The following is a 17590-nucleotide window of genomic DNA, read 5'->3' on the forward strand; positions in this document are numbered from 1 at the left end:
TTTGCCCCCTTGATCGTGAGACTCTTAGGCCATTGTCCACCCTTTACTGCCTCTTGGCTGAGATCAGTGCAGACTGGGGCTCAAAAATTCCTGATCTGTACAGCTCAACTACTCACTGATACAGTGAATCATTGGGACTGGAGGCCTATTTGATTTAGTGTAAAAGATTTTCTTTGTGTTGGCTAGAAGATGGGTATTAATTCATCGGTTTGTATTCTCAGTGTGCTCTGCTGATATATAAGTATATCCTTGGACCCCTCGATTACAGAGAGGGTGCCCAATAGGAAAATGTGGGTTCAATCCCTCACTCTGCTGAGTTCCCTATCTTGCCCATGCTACATTGGTGACGTGTACAGTGAAAGCCAGGCATGTTCACTGAGGCAGGAGGAGAGATCAGAGAGAGATATTTGCAGCTTCCTGCATGTACATCCTGGTGTTTAGTTCTGAGGGACCTTGGTGCGGACTTGGTATTGGGGAGGGGAGCTAGCCTGGTTATTGGATAAATCACCAGACGAAACTAAAAAGATCATTTTAATAAAATAAGGAATTTATCTTCAATGTTAAAGAGTGGAGAAAGGCATCTGTTATTTCACTGTGCTTTAAGACCAGTGCAATTCCTCGCTGAGATGCTGCAGTGGGCTAGATAGGGATTCTGGAACAGTTAGAGCTGGGCCCTTTGGAAGTGATGTCAGGAAGCACTTCTTCACACACAGGATAGTGGCCAGGCAACATGTCCATTGTTCCATCCCAGAGCCAGCGTGAGAATGGGTGTAAGGGAGAAATGCAAGACCGTGACTCGGTGGCCTCTGCTTTTCATAGGAAAGAGGAGGTGTGGGGTCCCGGCATTCTTGAAGAGGAGCAGTGCCTGCTGAATGCTCAGCTCTTCCCAGTCTTTCACGTGACAGAACCCATCGGGATGGAGGACGTGCTGTGGTTCCTGGGACTGGAAAAAGGACGGTTCCTGAGGAAGTGGCAGTCGGCCTGGCGCCTGTCAATAAGGGAAGTCCTGAGCTGCCTGGATCAGCAGGCCGAGCTTGTCTGGCGACAGCAGCTCTTCCTCAGCCAGGCTCAACGTAAAGTACAGACTACACTGCTGGCTCGCAAAGACACCAGCCTCTGGCCTCTGATCAGGGCAGCTGTCTGTGAGGGGAATGAGCAACAGATACTCAACACTCTCGATGCAGGTAAGAGCCATCTTCATATGGGGCAGTGTAACTGGGAACTGATTTGCAGCTTGTAGATTTTCTTTTGCAGATTGGTCGTGGGTTCATGGCCCATCTCAGAGACTGGAGTCCATAATTTAGGCTGGCACTCAAATGCAGCACTAAGGGAGTGCTTCACTCTCAAAGGTATTGTTTTTTAGATGATAGGCCCTGTCTGCCCTCTCAGTTAGATGTAAAATATCCCATGGTATTATCCAAAAAATGAGCAGGGGAATTCTCCCTGCTGACTGACCAACAGTTGTCCCTCAACCACCAACAGTTATCCCTCAACTACCAACTGTGAAAACAGATTATCTGGTCATTTTCCTCAATGCTGTTTGTGTGATCTTCCTGTGTGCAAATTGGCTGATGAGTTTCCTACATCATAACACTTCAAAAGTACTTTGGGATATTCTGAAGTCGTTTGTTAAGATGCTAGATAAATGCAAGGATTTTTTTGTTTCATTCAGAAGTTTTTCACAGTTACATGAAAGGAATATCCTGGAGAAGCATCGATCAAAATAACAACTCGTTTTTAAAATATAATTTTAATGCCTTCTCAATGCCTTCAGAAAGTGCTGACTCCCACTGGGGGTGCAGCAGCAGGTGCCATTCACCCAAGAGATTCTTCCACATGTGTAAGCCCAGGCAGCAAGTGAGTGACCAGAAAGGATTGATACCCAAACCTGCACTCCCTCACCCATACCAACGTACATACAAAGTAGCCTGGGGCTTTCCTCCCTCCCTAACTCAGTGTTCCAGACTAATTTTAGTGGCATATTGGCATATGCCAGTGGCATAGTGGTATTGTCGCATAGTGGTATTGTGGCGTAGTGAGATCAGTTTAAGGTGGCACATAAAAGGGGAGGTGATGGCATAGTGGTATTGTCACTGGACTAGTAATCTAGCATCCCAGGGAAATGCTCTGGGGAGCCAGGTTAAAATCCCACCACAGCAGATAGTGAGCTTTGAATTCAATAAAAATCTGGAATTAAAAATTAAACCATTGACAATTGTTGTAAAAATTAATGACCTTTAGGGAAGGAAATCTGCCATCTTTAACTGGTCTGGCCTACATGTGACTCCAGACCTACAGTCTCTGAAATGGCCTAGCAAGCCACTAAAAAGTCTTAAAAAAGGAATGAAAATGGATGGACCACCCCGCATCGACCTAGGCAGCAGAAACGAGAACAGCAAGCTCAGCCCTGTCAACCCTGCAAAGTCATCCTTACTAACATCTGGAGAGAGCTGTCTCACAGACTAGTCAAGCAACAGCCTGACATAGTCTTACTCGTGGAAACATACCTACAGACAGCGTTAGTGTCCCAGACAACATCATCATCATTCCTGGGTACGTTCTGGTGGCACAGTGATATACAGTAAGGAGAGAGTTGCCTAGGAGTACTCAACATCAACTCCAGATGCCATGAAGTCTCATGGCATCAGGCCAAACATGGGCAAGGAAACCTCCTGCTGATTACCATGTACCACCCTCCCTCAGCTGATGAATCAGTGCTCCTCCATGTTGAACAACACTTGGAGGAAGCACTGAGGGTGGCAAGGGCGCAGAATGGGAGTAAAAGAAAAGGGAGAAAAAAAGGGAACGAAACCTGACAGACCACCCGGCATCGACCTAGGCACCGGAAACGACAACGGCAATCTCAGCCCTGTCAACCCTGCAAAGTCCTCCTTACTAACATCTGGGGGCTAGTGCCAAAATTGGGAGAGCTGTCTCACAGACTCATCAAGCAACAGCCTGACATAGTGATCCTCACGGAATCATACCTTACAGATAATGTCCCAGACATCACCATCCCTGGGTATGTCCTGCCCCACCAAGAGGACAGACCCAGCAGAGGTTGCGGCACAGTGGTATACAGTTGGGAGGGAGTTGCCCTGGGAGCCCACAACATTGACTCCGGACCCCATGAAGTTTCACGGCATCAGGTCAAACATGGGCAAGGAAACCTCCTGCTGATTACCACGTACCGCCCTCTCTCAACTGATGAATCAGTGCTCCTCCATGTTGAACACCACTTGGAGGAAGCACTGAGGGTGGCAAGGGCACAGAATGTACTCTGGGTAGCGGACTTCAATGTCCGTCACCAAGAGTGACTTGGTAGCACCACCACTGACCGAGCTGTCCGAATCCTAAAAGATATAGCTGCTGGATTGGGTCTGCGGCAGGTGGTGAGGGAATCAACCGAGGGAAAAACATACTTGACCTCATCCTCGCCAACCTGCCTGCCTCAGACGAATCTGTCCATGATAGTATCAGCAGGATTGACCACCACACAGTCTTGTGGAGGTCACATTAAGGATACCCTCCATCGTGTTATGTGGCACTACCACCGTGCTAAATGGGATAGATTTCAAACAGATCTAGCAACTCAAGACTGGACCACAATGAGGCACTGTGGGCCATCAACAGCTGCAGAATTTTACTCAATCACAATCTATTATGTCATGCCCAGCATATACCCTGCTCTACCATTAACCAAGCCAGGGGATCAACCCCAGTTCAATGAAGAGTGCTGGAGGGCATGCCAAGAGCAACATCAGGCATACCTAAAAATGAGGTGTCAACCTAGTGAAACTACAACACAGGACTACTTCCATACCAAACGGCATAAACAGCAAGCGATAGACAGAGCTAACTGATTCCACAACCAACAGATCAGATCTAAGCTCTGCAGTCCTGCCACATCCAGTTGTGAATGGTGGTGGATAACTAAATTAAACAACTCACTGGAGGAAGGGGCTCCACACATATCCCCATCCTCAATGATGGGGGAGCCCAGCACATCAATGCAAAAGATAAGGCTGAAGCATTTGCAACAATCTTCAGCCAGAAGTGCCGAGTGGTTGATCCATCTCAGTCTCATCGGGTGATCCCCAGCATCACAGATGCCAGTCTTCAGCCAATTTGATTCACTCCACGTGATGTCAAGAAATGGCTGAAGGCACTGGATACTGCAAAGGCTATAGGCCCTGACAATATTCCGGCAATAGTACTGAAGACTTGTGCTCCAGAACTTGCCACACCCCTAGCTGTCAAGTGGCATTTGCTTAGCAGTAACCTGCTCACTGATGCTCAGTTTGGGTTCTGCCAGGGCCACTCAGCTCCAGTACAGCTACAGCACTGGCATCTACCCAGCAATGTGAAAAATTGCCCAGGTATGTCCTGTACACAAAAAGCAGGACAAATCCAACCCAGCCAATTACTGCCGCATCTGTCTACTCTCCATCATCAGTAAAGTGATGGAAGGGGTCATCAACAGTGCTATCAAGTGGCACTTGCTTAGCAATGACCTGCTCACTGACACTCAGTTTGGGCTCTGCCAGGGCCACTCAGCTCCTGACCTCATTACAGCCTTGGTTCAAACATGGACAAAAGAGCTGAACTCCCGAGGTGAGGTGAGAGTGACTGCCCTTGACAGCAAGGCAGCGTTTGACGAGGTGTGGCATCAAGGAACCCTAGCAAAACTGGAGTCAATGGGAATCAGGGGGAAAGCTCTCTGTTGGTTTGAGTCATACCTAGCACAAAGGAAGATGGTTGTGGTTGTTGGGGTCAATCATCTAAGCTCCAGGTATCACTGCAGGAGTTCCTCAGGGTAGTGTCCTAGGTCCAGCAATCTTCAGTTGCTTCATCGGTGACCTTCCTTCGATCATAAGGTCAGAAGTGAGGATGTTCGCTGATGATTGCAAAATGTTCAGCACTATTCGCGACTCCTCAGATACTGAAGCAGTCCCTGTCTAAATGCAGCAAGACCTAGCCAATATCTAGGCTTGGGCTGACAAGTGGCAAGTAACATTCACGCCACACTGTGCCAGGCATGACCATCTCCAACAAGAGCGAATCTAACCATCGCCCCTTGACATTCAATGGCATTACCATCACAGAAAATCCCACACTATCCTGGGGGTTACCATTGACCAGAAACTGTACTGGACTAGCCATATAAATACTGTGGCTCCAAGAGCAGATCAGAGACTAGAAATCCTGCGGTGAGTAACTCACCCCCTGACCCCTCAACTGCTGTCCACCATCTACAAGGCACAAGTCAGGAGTGTGATGGAATACTATCCAGTTGCCTGGATGAGTGCAACTCCGACAACACCCAAGGAGCTTGACACCATCCAGGATAAAGCAGCCTGCTTGATTGGCACCCCATCCACAAACATTCACTCCCTCCACCACCGACGCACAGTAGCAGCAGCAAGTTTGTTAGACAGCACCTCCCAAACCCACGACCACCACCATCTAGAAGGACAAGGGCAGCGGATAGATGGGAACACCACCACCTGGAAGTTCCACTCCAAGCCAATCACCATCCTGACTTGGAAATATATTGCCGTTCCTTCACTGTCGCTGGATCAAAATCCTGGAACTCCCTCCCTAACAGCACTGTGTGTACCCACACCACATGGGCTGCAGCAGTTCAAGAAGGCAGCTCACCACCATCTTCTCAAGGGCAATTATGGATGGGCAATAAATGCTGGCCCAGCCAGCAGCGCACACATCCCATGAATGAATTTTTAAAAAATGAAGGAACAGCACCTCTGGCAACTCAGTACTACACTCTTGTACCTGCCTAGAATGCTCATTCAAGTCTGCTTCAACACACAACCTTCTATACAGGGTGAGAGGGATTCAAACTTAGCCAAGCAGATGTTAGTAAATCAGTCACCAATTGAACTGCACCCAGGTGACTTGGTCAGCAAGTGTGTGTGGAAGCAAATTATTTTTGTCAACCTTTTGGGTATTTTCCAGACTTAGTGGGTGTTGAGTACAACTACAGTAGGTCAAGCAACAATGGGGTTGAGGATTAGCCACCTGTTATAAACGCTGCCAGGATGGTGTGTAAGGGTGAGGTGTATCACAGGTGGGTGTGTTTTTTTTTGTTCTTTCATGGGTTGTAAGCGTCGCTAGCAAGGTGGACATTTGTTGCCCATCCTAATTGCCCTTGAACTGAGTGGCTTGCTGGCCCATTTCCAAGAGCAGTCAAGCGTCAACTGCATGGCTGTGGATCTGGAGTCACATTTAGGCCAGACCAGGTTTGGATGGGGAATTTCCTTCCTGAAATGGCATCAGTGAACTAGATGGGTTTTTACAACAATCGGTGATAATTTCAGGGTCACCATTACAGTGGCTAATTGTCAATTCCAGATTTATTAATTGAATTTAAATTCCACCAACTGTCGTGGTGGGATTTGAACCCATTACCCAGAGCATTAGCCTGGCCCTCTGGGTTCCTAGTCCAATGACATTAATACTACGCCACCATCTCCCCATCCCAGGCAGATATGTATAATGAGTGGGTGTTTCACAGGCAGCATGTATCAAGAGCAGAAGTGGGTGAGGGGCCGGGTGTGTGAGGGGAGAGGGGATGCTGAATGCGTAACCGGTGAGCATCCATGTCAGGTGGCTGTGCAATGGGTGGCTCTTTGATGGGAGGGTGTAAAATTGGTGAGTGTCTACTTGACAACTCATTTGCTTTTCACATCGCCGTCCAGTTGATTTTCAGCCCCGGTGAAGAGTCACTGGAGGTTTTTGTTGAGTTGAAGCTAACCTGTTCTCTTGATTTATAGTAGCTACCGCCACTGTGGACCTGGGGATTGCAGCCCGCACCCTCGCCTGTGTTGCTGATGTCTTGGGTTGCATGGCTGGAGGGCAGGGAGGGCTCCGCAGTGGACCTGCTGCCAATCCAGCATGGATTGATGCCTTTCAGCTGCTGGAAAAGGGGAACGTGGTGCTCGGAGTGAAGAGGCTGACGGAGGAGCGGGGTAAATGGCTGAGCAGGTGAGGACGGAGCTTCTTCCTGGATTAATAAATTACTGGATAATTGATAACCATAGTTTTTTGAGCAACAGCTGATTCTACTGCTGTCTCTTCCATTTAGAAAACCCCTGTACCACAGTGCAGGAGAGCTTTCTGCTGCTGTGCACTGTACCTGACCAGCCCCAGAAGTGTAGGGCTGTGGGCTCCATTGTAATGCCAACACAGTTGAATAATCTGCTAATATTAATGTTTACTTTGAATTTACAGCACAGAAATAGGCCATTTGGCCCAACTGTTCAATATTTATGCTCCACAGGAGCCTCCGCCCAACCTAAACTTCAACCCACTCTATCATCATATCCTTCTAAGTTTAAACTCACACATGAATGTTGTTGGTGCATGTGGGACAGGATCTCAGCACAAGGCTTATCACGTGTAGAATTCCTCCATTGCAAAAACAGATACTGTACACTCTTGAGCAAATGTGCCCAAGGTCCATTGAAACTCCCCTATACACAGGGAATGTGGATTGAATGAGAATGGAGTTTAGCTTAGAGTCTGAGGAGGAAGAGCCACTGTCTACCAAGTGTTGGACAAATAAATGATTGCAATGTGAACCTATGCTAAGAATCCATTTCATGTGCTCCTTTAGTGCAAATTGATACATGGACAATCACAGGTACCAGAGGGTACAGCCAAGCTTTGGTACCTTTTGGCCTCAGGAATGAAAAATTAGCCAGGATGCCTGCTCTTGACTACTAATGGCTGTGCGGTGTGTTTTGATGTGTGTACATCTGTCAGCCTGTGTGTCTGTCTGTATGAGTCTGTATGCCTGTGCACAAGTGTCTGTCTGCCTGTTTGTTTGTGTATGTGTTTGTGCCTGTGCACGCATGTTTGTATCTGTATGTGTGCGTCCATGTGTGTATATGCATGTGTGTTTGTGTGTCAGTGTCTCTGTGTGTGTTTGTCTATGTTGTATGTGTGCATATAAATGTGTCTGCATGTGCGCTTGTGTTTGTCTATCTGTGTGTCTATCCATGTGTCTGTGTTTTTGTCTGCTGATCTGTGTGTGTGCGCGCACACGCTGGGTGATAACATACTCTAGCTTGACTGTGATTCCTCCTGAATTTGAGTGTCTTGGTTGCACTTGCTATCTGGCTCACACATAAAAAATGGCTTTTTGAGTGACACATGTCACTGCCCATGAACCTCTCCCAGGGAAAGGGGACAGTTGAGTGGAGGAGTGAAGCTATTCTAATTAGCAATTGCACTGCTTTCAGCCCGAGTGAAGATTGGCAGAGAGTTAAATCAATGGCCTGAATTTTACCCTTGGCGGGCACTCGTGATCGGTGGCCCGGGAGCAGGGAAACGGACCCCCGACTGCGATCAGCCCCCGACCGTGATTTCACACTAGCTGGCCAATTAACGGCCAGCCAGCGTGAAATGCACGCTGAAAAGCTCAGCGCTACCAGGGTGAGGGCGGGAAGAGGGGGGCGATGACGTCACTGCGGGTGCAGCTGAGCACTGAGTGAGTTCGCTGAAGGCATACTGCTGCCTCAGGGAGCTGCAGACCTGCAAATGGTTAACTAAAGGTTCAAAAAGCTGGAAAAAATGTCCATGCATCACAATCAAGCACCTGAAAGCATACCTCATAAAAGTGCTGTCCACAGATATTTTTATTTTATTTCATAACGGAGGTTTCATCCCGTCTTTGGATGACGTTTAATGAAAAGTGTAAAGGCCACCTGGCCGATTCACCTGTCCGCCAACTGTCAGGTTGGATGGGCCACAGAAAATCAGAGACAATTGCGCTGTTAATGGGCTTAATTGCCCTCTTAATTGTCGACGGGCGCACTTCTGACTTTTGCGCACACCTGCCGAGCAAAATATCACGCAATTGCGTGATGATGTTGGGACACTCGCCCAACATCATCTCATGTGATTTTATGCCCGATCAGGTCAGGCACGTGCCTGCCCCTCGCCCCCGGGACGTAAAATTCTGCCTAATGTGTGGGAGAATATTTAATTACTACTTGGGACTCCTTGTCCTAACATCCAACCGACTGGCAGCTACTCCAACGAAAACAGTGATGTCATTTAAAAAAAAACTTCCAGCTTTATTAGTTTACAGCAATAAAATAGAGATCAATATTTTATATAGAATTCTGGAGATGCTATACATGGCTGCAGAGGGATAGAAACCTGAGGGCCTGACAAAATCCTGTTTGAAAACCCATAGACTAAACCATCTTGAAAGTTGCCATGTGTTCATTTTAGGCTTACCAAGCCTTTGATGCAATTTTCTGTCTTTGTATTGCAGACCAGACCTTCTGGTGAGGGCTGCCCGTCACTATGAGGGGGCGGAGCAGATCCTGATCCGACGGGCCGTGATGTCAGCACGAGAGTTCATCTCCATGGGACAGGTGGAGCTTCCGCCCATGAATCAGTGGGTGGTGGCTGAGTGTCCTGCCCGTATCGATATCTCAGGTAATTGTGCTGCTCTAGCTGTTAGAGCTTACTAACTGCACTTTGTTTGAGTATCTTAAGGTCAGGTTACGATTTAATCTACAGCTTGAGAGGATACGCTAGCCTTGTTAACCATGGCTTGGTTGATAGCACCTCCGAAAGCTATGGATTCAAGTCTCTCTTCAGAAACTTGAGCATAGAATTCAGGCTGACTCTCCAATGAAGATCCAAGGGAGCACATTTATTGTAGTGCATCCCAAGGTGCTTCTCAGGAGTGTTATCAGGCAACTTTTTAACACCGAGCCACATTAACACATAATAGGACAGGTGACCAAAATCTTGATTAAAGAAGTAAGTTTTAAGGAGCAATTTAAAGGAGGAGAGAGACACAGAGAATTTTAGAGAGGGAATTCCAGGGCTTAGGGCCTAAGCAACTGAAGCCGCCAATTGTTGTGCAGTGGAAATCGGGAATGTTCAGGAGGCCAGAATTGGAGGAATGCAGAGATCTTGGAGTGTTATAGTGCTGGTGGAGGTTACAGTGACAGGGAGAGGTGAGACCTTGGAGGAATTTGAAAACAAGGATGGGAATGATGAGCGCACACATGTGTGGAATCCCATAGCATGTTCGACCTGAAGTTCCAAATGGCACTTGGTTAAAAAAAATATAGTCCGAATGGAAGCAGACTCAGTGCTGTGGAAGAGCGGTGGGAATTTGGGTTACAGGAGCACCTTAGATTGATTGTGCTGTAAAAAAACCTCATGGAATTCTAGGTCTTACCTCCTGAGGTATTAAATATGAAAGAGCTATTGATGAACTCCTATTAAAATCTTAAACAGACCTCAGTTACAATACCACGTGTAGTAGTGAATTCTACTCAACAGGAAGAATATTGAGAGATTTAAGAGGCTACAAATAGATTCAATAGGATTCTGTCAGATATGAAGAAATACAAATGAAAAAAACTTTTTTTGTTAGATTACAGAACATTATAATAAAGATGTTTAACATTATGGGCAGATATGATGGAATAGAGAGAAGCAAACTGTTACCAGTGGATAATGGGTCAGGAATGTGAGACCATCGATATAAGATTGAATATTAAGAGATTCAAAACAGAGGACAGGAGAAACCTCTTCATGCACAGAGAGTTGTGAGGCTGTGGAATTCACTTGAGACAATTAGTGACTGAGGCAGAAACTCTGAACATTCTGTAATAGATCAGACAGAACAATGAAGCATAAAGGGTTGAAGGATATGGATCAGGGTGAGTAAATTTGATTAGGATTGTATGCTCATGTGGAGGGTAAAATCTAACACAGGTTGGGCTGAACTGTAACTTGTATGTTGTAACCTCTGTCAGCATTTGACACAGTTCCCCCAGCAGAAATTAGGATGCTACTTTTCAGAAGATGCAGCTTTCCTGCTCAGCTGATCAATGAAGGTTTTCCAACACCTTAATACAAACAGGTTGGATTATTGTCCCATATAAGGGGGAAGAACAGAAGGAATGTTACTTTGAAGAATTAAATTTACTCTTGCTGTGGGGAACCGTACCCATAAGGAGCGCAGGTTAGAGATCTGAGGCTCCGGCATTGTAATTCTATCTGTGAACCTGTAAGAGACCCAGCTTGGAAGTGTGGCTTTCCCTTTTAAATCTGTCTGTGTTGTCTCATCCTGAGAGTTTGCTGCAGGAATCATTTCTAAAGTTTATTAGAAATTTTATCCCTTGACCCCTCTCAACTCGGTGCCCAAGCTTTAAGATATGTATCTCCCTCCCACAGGTGGCTGGAGTGACACGCCTCCAATAACATATGAGCACGGGGGAGCGGTGCTGGATATCGCCGTTCTAGTGGACAAGCGCAAACCAATTGGCGCGAAGGTGCGTCGCATCGCAGAGCCTAAACTGCACTTAGTCCTGAACAGTGGAGGCAGAGAGCAGAGAATGGCCATGGAAATAGTGTGTCAGAGTCTGGAGGATCTGCAGGACTACTGTCAGCCACGTGCACCAGGTATGTTCAAGGCGAGGGTGGTAGATAGACTGCCTATTGCACAGAGAGCTGAAAAGTCACAGGGTCTATCCCCACTCCATATTGAGTTGGCTTAATCACAGCCAAGGTGGAAGAAAGCACATTACAAACCGGCCTCAGATTAAGGTGAGAAAATGTCCATGGGAATTGCTTGATGAAATAAAGATCACGGTCTATCGAGTTCACCACCTAGCATCCTCAGTTAGTCTACAACAAACACAGACATGAAGTAAGCTAAATCACAGTGGTAGAGAGCTTTGGGAAACATAGGCCCAAATTGACCTCTTCATTCCAAATATGCTACATCTACCACACCTCATGTCTCAAATTATTCGTACGCTGTAATCTGAGATGGTATTTTGTGAAAGTAATCAATCTAATTTACATTTGAATGAATCAAAACTACTTTCACTGTCTCCCGAGAGAGCCTGTTCCACAGACGTAGGTTTAGATTTATACATAAAAAGGTAAAATTTTCAGCTCCATGGGGAAAAGAACGGGGGAGTGGGACTAATTTTCAAAGAGCCAGCACAGGCGTGATGGGCTGAATGACCTCTTTCTGTGCTGTAAGATTGTAAGATGATTCCAGGGGATAGCAACTTCCTTTAGGAAGAAAGTGCCAGTGTAGGAACTGGATGTGAGGTGAAGAATGACTCAGTGGCCTATTTCTTCACTTTAAATTGGGCTGGAAAATAAGAGTCTCAAAGCCAGTGGGTTGAAATGCACTGGCATGACACATTTACATAGATTTCTTTTTATGTAAAATGACTGTTATCTGAAAAAGAACAACATGCAGGATTATGGGGAGAAGGCGAGATAATGGCACTAAATAAATTGTTTATTGGGAGAGCTGTGCAGACACAATGAGCTGTAAAAACCTTGAGATGCCGTGAAACAAACCTATCAGAGACTATATTATTATAGAACATTGTTGTATTGGTTCTGTTCTTTAATACATGTACTGTCTGTTGACAGGAGCCTTGTTGAAAGCAGCCTTTATCTGCACAGAAATTATCCACTACCCTTCCCATGTATCATTACGGGATCAGTTAATGACAGGCTTTGGTGGTGGCTTTGAGCTTCACACTTGGTCCAGTCTCCCACATGGATCTGGCCTAGGTGAGTAACAATAAGATAAACCTGGGAGTAACAGCATCTGCTACTTCCAAAATATAAATTCTGTTTCCTTCACCGTTTGCATTCATGTTTGTCCCTTCCCTTGCCAAATTCCCACCCTTTGACACAGTTACTGCTGATTCACTAGGAGGCACTCTTCTGCTACAGTTACCCTGTTATACTCTATATTCTCCCATCTTTAAAATTCTCCTTGTTGAAATCAAGACTCATTGTACCATCTCGCACTCTTCATTCCTTCTTTCCCAGCAACTTCTTACCTCCCTTCCTCTTTTAACTATCAGGCATGCAAAACCCAAGCTTGTCACCTAATCACTCCTTCCTCATTTACCTTGTCTTCTCTTTTACTCTAGTGATGTCTTGCACTAGGTCTTTGGCTCTTCACCTGAGGTTCTCAATTGAAATGTGCGACTCCTACACACACACACACAAGTATTCCCGCACTTACTCACCCACATGCTTGCACGCAGACTCTTGTGCGTACTCATTCGCACACTCGCACGCACACATTCTCACACACTCACACACATACATTCACATTCACACACGTGCACGCACACGCACACTTGCACATACACACACAAACACACTTCTTTCCGGTGTCAGTTGATAAGTGCAGGAACTCTGACTGATGTTTAGATAAAGTAGATAATTAATGGTTAAAGGCCTTAACAAAAACATTGCTGTGGTGTTTGGGATTGTTTATTGTTTGTTGTTATTTTAGGTACAAGCAGCATCCTGGCAGGGGCCGTGATGGCAGCACTGATTACAGCAGCTGGGAAGTCCTCCGACACCTCTTCCCTGATCCATGCTGTTCTTCACCTGGAGCAAATGCTGACGACAGGTAATCATAGGGACCATCCCAGATCCAAGATTGTCAAGATTTGGGCAAATGGTTTAAAGTAGTGAAGAAATCCAACTCCAGGAGACACAAGTTGACAATTAGGAAAAGGGAGGGGATTTAGAGAATATATTCATCCAGAGAGTTGTGGAACATGTTAAAAGCAAAATATTGCAGATGCTGGAAATCTGAAACAAAAACAAAAATAGCTGGAAAAACTCAGCAGGTCTAACAGCATCTGTGGTCTGTCTTCCTCTCCACAAACTCTGTCTTCCTCTCTACAGATGCTGTCAGACCTGCTGAGTTTTTCCAGCTATTTTTGTTTTTGTTGTGGAACAAGTTAGCTGGGGAGAGAAGTTGGGTTCAAGAGACAATATGATGTAGATAATTTCACACTTTTCCACATTATACTCTGTTTGCAACCTTATTTCCCTATCAATTAATTAGTCTGTATTCTCTTTGCAAGCTCTTTGTGTCCTCCTCACAGCTTACTTTTCCACCTAGCTTTGTATCATCAGCAAATTGGATACATACACTCGGTCCCTTCATCTAATTCATTGATACAAAATCCCAGTAATGGCCCATTTATTCCCACTCTTTTTTTCTGTCCATTAATCAATACTGAATTCATGCTAACATATTACCAGCAATCTCATTCTTCATGGGATATAATCCTCACCTACTGTCCATGAACGAGTGCTACCAACAGGAGCCATTAGATAGCGAATCTTATCCCATTCTAACCCAGGGGTGCTGAGGCCAATTGTGTAATTCCACTTGCTGTCCAAGCAGAGACCATTTATATAAGTACAAAGTAGAGATAAAACCAGGCACCTTCTTGTCTGTGTGCCTTGATAATAGACTGCCCAGTGCCCCTGCACACATAGTCTCTGGTGTGTATGCCTGTCAAAGGGAAATGTATTTTACTGAGTTGCTCAATAATTTTAAATGTAATGAGAATATCTGAAGGACTTTTCTAAGCTGGCAATTGTTGCTACTGTGTGATTAACCAAATGAGGATGTTCTTCTTGTGAAGTGGAGGGGAGAGCAGTTAGTGTTTCCCTTACCTGAGGAGTGTTCTGTGTACAGGTACAGTGCACCTGAAAACTGAGGGACTCTCAACCGCACCCTCCTCTCTCGATCTGCAGCTCTTTAAAACCCGAACTTGGTGCCATCTTACCATTTGTACCCTTTCAACCTGAATGTTATCCTGCATTATGGGTCTTTACTGAGGTCCCTCAATTAAAAAATAAATCTTGAGGCAAACCATTCCCCAAGGCAGGTAAAGCTCATTCTCACCGTGAAGATGGTTGAATGCCTCACAGTTGTCCACTGTTTGTTGAGAGATGTCCTGCCAACAAGAAAATTGAAGCCTCCAATGGCCTCATTGGTGGTTTAGATGTGGCTCAATGGGCAGCACTCTCACCCCGAGTCAAAAGCCCCACTCAAGAGACATGAACCCCTCTTCTAGGCTGACATCTCAGCGAGCTACTGAGGAAATGCTGCATTGTCTTTCAGATGAGATGTTAAAACCGAGGTCCCCCTCTCAGGTGGAGATAAAAGATCCTGTGACCATACAGGAAGTGGAACAGGGTAATTCTCCCCAGTTTCATGGCCGCAGGTAGTGTAGGAGGTGTTGGGGGTAATTGAGAAATAGACCAGAGTTTTGAGGAGGGGAATCTGTGCACAAATTAGCTCCTGTGTTTCCTACATTACAACAGTGACTACATTTCAAAAATACGACATTAGTTGTAAAGCTCTTTGGGATGCCCTGTTGTCATGAAAGGTTTCTGGATAGATGCAAGTTTTTCTTTATCCTTATTAAAGTTCCACACTTTTCTAGGTGGAGGCTGGCAGGATCAAGTCGGGGGTCTGGTGCCTGGTATCAAGATTGGTCGGTCCAAACCCCAGTTGCCCCTGCGAGTAGACGTTGAGCGCATTGCAGTGACGGATGAATTTGTGAAGACCCTGAATGACCACCTGCTGCTGGTGTACACAGGGAAAACACGACTTGCACGTAACCTTCTACAGGTTAGGCCACTCGTCACATGTTGGTGCCTCAGGAACAACCTGAGGTGACTTTATCAAGTCCCAAATGCTCCTCTATTGCAGGTGTAGCACAATACTTTTTGCCCTGAGGGAACTCAGCAGAAAATATCATGGGAATCCTAAAATTATTGTTAGGGAATTAATTAATTTCACAGAGATAGAATCTCCCAATTGTACATTTGAGCTGAACTATAACACCAGGAGTGTCCCAGGTACAATTCCCATGCTGTGCTGAGTTGGCGTGGTGTGTAGCACTGTCACCTCTGAGTCAGAGGTGATGGTCCTATTCCAAGGCTTGAGCATAATCCACTTCTCTTAGCACTGCACTGCTAGAGGTGGATTCTTTCAAATGAGACATTAAATTGAGACTTTCTTAGGTGGATGTCAAAGATCCTTTGAGTTAGTTGGTCTTCGGCAGGGAGGATATTCTAGGAACTTCATTGAGGCAACCCAAATCCACTCCTGTAGGACTTTGAGAGCTTATCTAGAGAGACTTTCCACCCAACTCTGGCTGAACTCAAACTCAGATCTCAAAGCTGAGAGTACTTCCCAAAAGTGTAAAATATGATTCTATTTGGGCTTTATAAATAGTGGCATAGAATACGAAAACAAGGAAGTTTTAATCAACCTGTGTAAAACACTGGTTCAGCCTCAACTGGAGTATTGTGTCCAGTTTAGGGCACCACAGTTCAAGAAAAATGTGAAGGCATTAGAGAGAGTGCAGAAAAGATTCATGAGAATGGTTCCAGATATGAGGAACTTTAGTTATGTGGATAGATTGCTGAAGCTGGGGCTGTTCTTCTTGGAGAAGAGAAGATTAAAGGAGATTTGATAGAGGTATTCAAAATCATGAGTTATCTGGATATAGTAGACAGGGAGAAAATGTACCCATTGGCAGAAGGATCCAGAACCAGAGGATACTGATTTAAGGCAATTGACAATAGAAGCAATGGCACCATGGGGAAAATCATTTTTACATAGCAAGTGGTTAGAATCTGGAATGGTTGCCAGTGAGTATGGTGTAGGCAGATTCAGTCAAGAGGGAATTGGATAATTATCTGGAGAGAACATATTTGCAGGGCTATGGGGAAAAAGTTGGGGAGTGGCACTAACTGAGTTGCTCTTGCAGAGAGCCAGCACAGACACGATGGGCCGAATGACCTCCTGTGCTGTAGCCATTCTATGCTATATTGATGTTGTGGATACTGGGTCAATTGAAAATTCAAGACTGAGATCAATAGATTTCTTTTAGTAAAACAACAAAGGTGGATAAATGGAGTTGAGATAGAGATCAGCCATGACCTGATTGGATTAAGGAAGAGGCTCAAGGCATTGAGTTACCTACTGCTGTTCCTATGTTGGTTGATTTTTCTCTTACTTACAAAAACAAATGTCCAATATCCAAGTGACTCTGCATCCATCATCTTGGCTCCCAATAGATGAAAGTCACCATATTGAGGTAAATGAGCTTGAGTGATCATAGCAAATCTTATCACGTGTCAGATGTGTATGAAAGTAAAGACAGCAACCTGTGACTCACTCAATGAGGTTCCTTCCTGACCAGATTATTAGAAGGGACACCCCCATGACCTAAAATTAGAGGCAGACCGTTTAGGCCGAAATCAGGAAGCACGTTTTCACACAAAAGGTAATGAAACTGTAGGATTCTCTCCCCCGAAAGGCTGTGAATGCTGGGAGCGGATTAAAAGATACTAGATAGTTCTTTGTTAGGCAAGGGCATCAAGGGAAATAAAAACAAGACGGGTAAACGGAGTTCAGGTACAGATCAGGCATGGTCCAGTTGAATTGCAGATAGGTTCAAGGGGCTGAATGGCCTCCTACTGTCCTAGTGTGTATGGTACCATAATGGTTATGTTACTGAACTAGTCATCTATACTGGACTAGTAAATAGTAAGTCTGGACAAATGATCCGGAGACATGGGGCTGAATTTTCAGCTGGGCTGGTGGGCGTGATCGTAATCAGGCCTGGGAGTGGCCGGGAAACAGGCCCCTGACTGCGATCGGCCCACAACTGCAATTTCCCGCTGACGGGCCAATTAAGGCCCGCCCAGCGTGAAACGCAGCCTC

At 45.6% G+C, this 17590-nt stretch overlaps 1 protein-coding gene across 5 annotated transcripts in view; it reads left to right on the top strand.

The window, feature by feature from the left end:
- Positions 1 to 17590, top strand: part of fcsk (fucose kinase) — a 391747-nt gene that overhangs the window by 359499 nt on the left and 14658 nt on the right. For 4 of the 5 annotated variants that reach the window (XR_013576865.1, XM_078543941.1, XM_078543938.1 and 1 more), the window contains 7 exons: positions 820 to 1184; positions 6795 to 7005; positions 9305 to 9471; positions 11233 to 11460; positions 12454 to 12597; positions 13337 to 13456; positions 15297 to 15484. Coding sequence is in view for 4 of the 5 variants with exons in the window: in XM_078543941.1 (XP_078400067.1) it covers positions 820 to 1184; positions 6795 to 7005; positions 9305 to 9471; positions 11233 to 11460; positions 12454 to 12597; positions 13337 to 13456; positions 15297 to 15484 (1423 nt within the window). In the remaining variant the exon portion in view is untranslated. The remainder of the gene's footprint in view (positions 1 to 819; positions 1185 to 6794; positions 7006 to 9304; positions 9472 to 11232; positions 11461 to 12453; positions 12598 to 13336; positions 13457 to 15296; positions 15485 to 17590) is intronic. The other variant, XM_078543939.1, reaches the window with a different exon arrangement.

The sequence above is a fragment of the Cetorhinus maximus genome, chromosome 6 (genome assembly GCF_964194155.1).
Source record: "Cetorhinus maximus chromosome 6, sCetMax3.hap1.1, whole genome shotgun sequence".
In the NCBI taxonomy this organism is placed as follows: domain Eukaryota; kingdom Metazoa; phylum Chordata; class Chondrichthyes; order Lamniformes; family Cetorhinidae; genus Cetorhinus; species Cetorhinus maximus.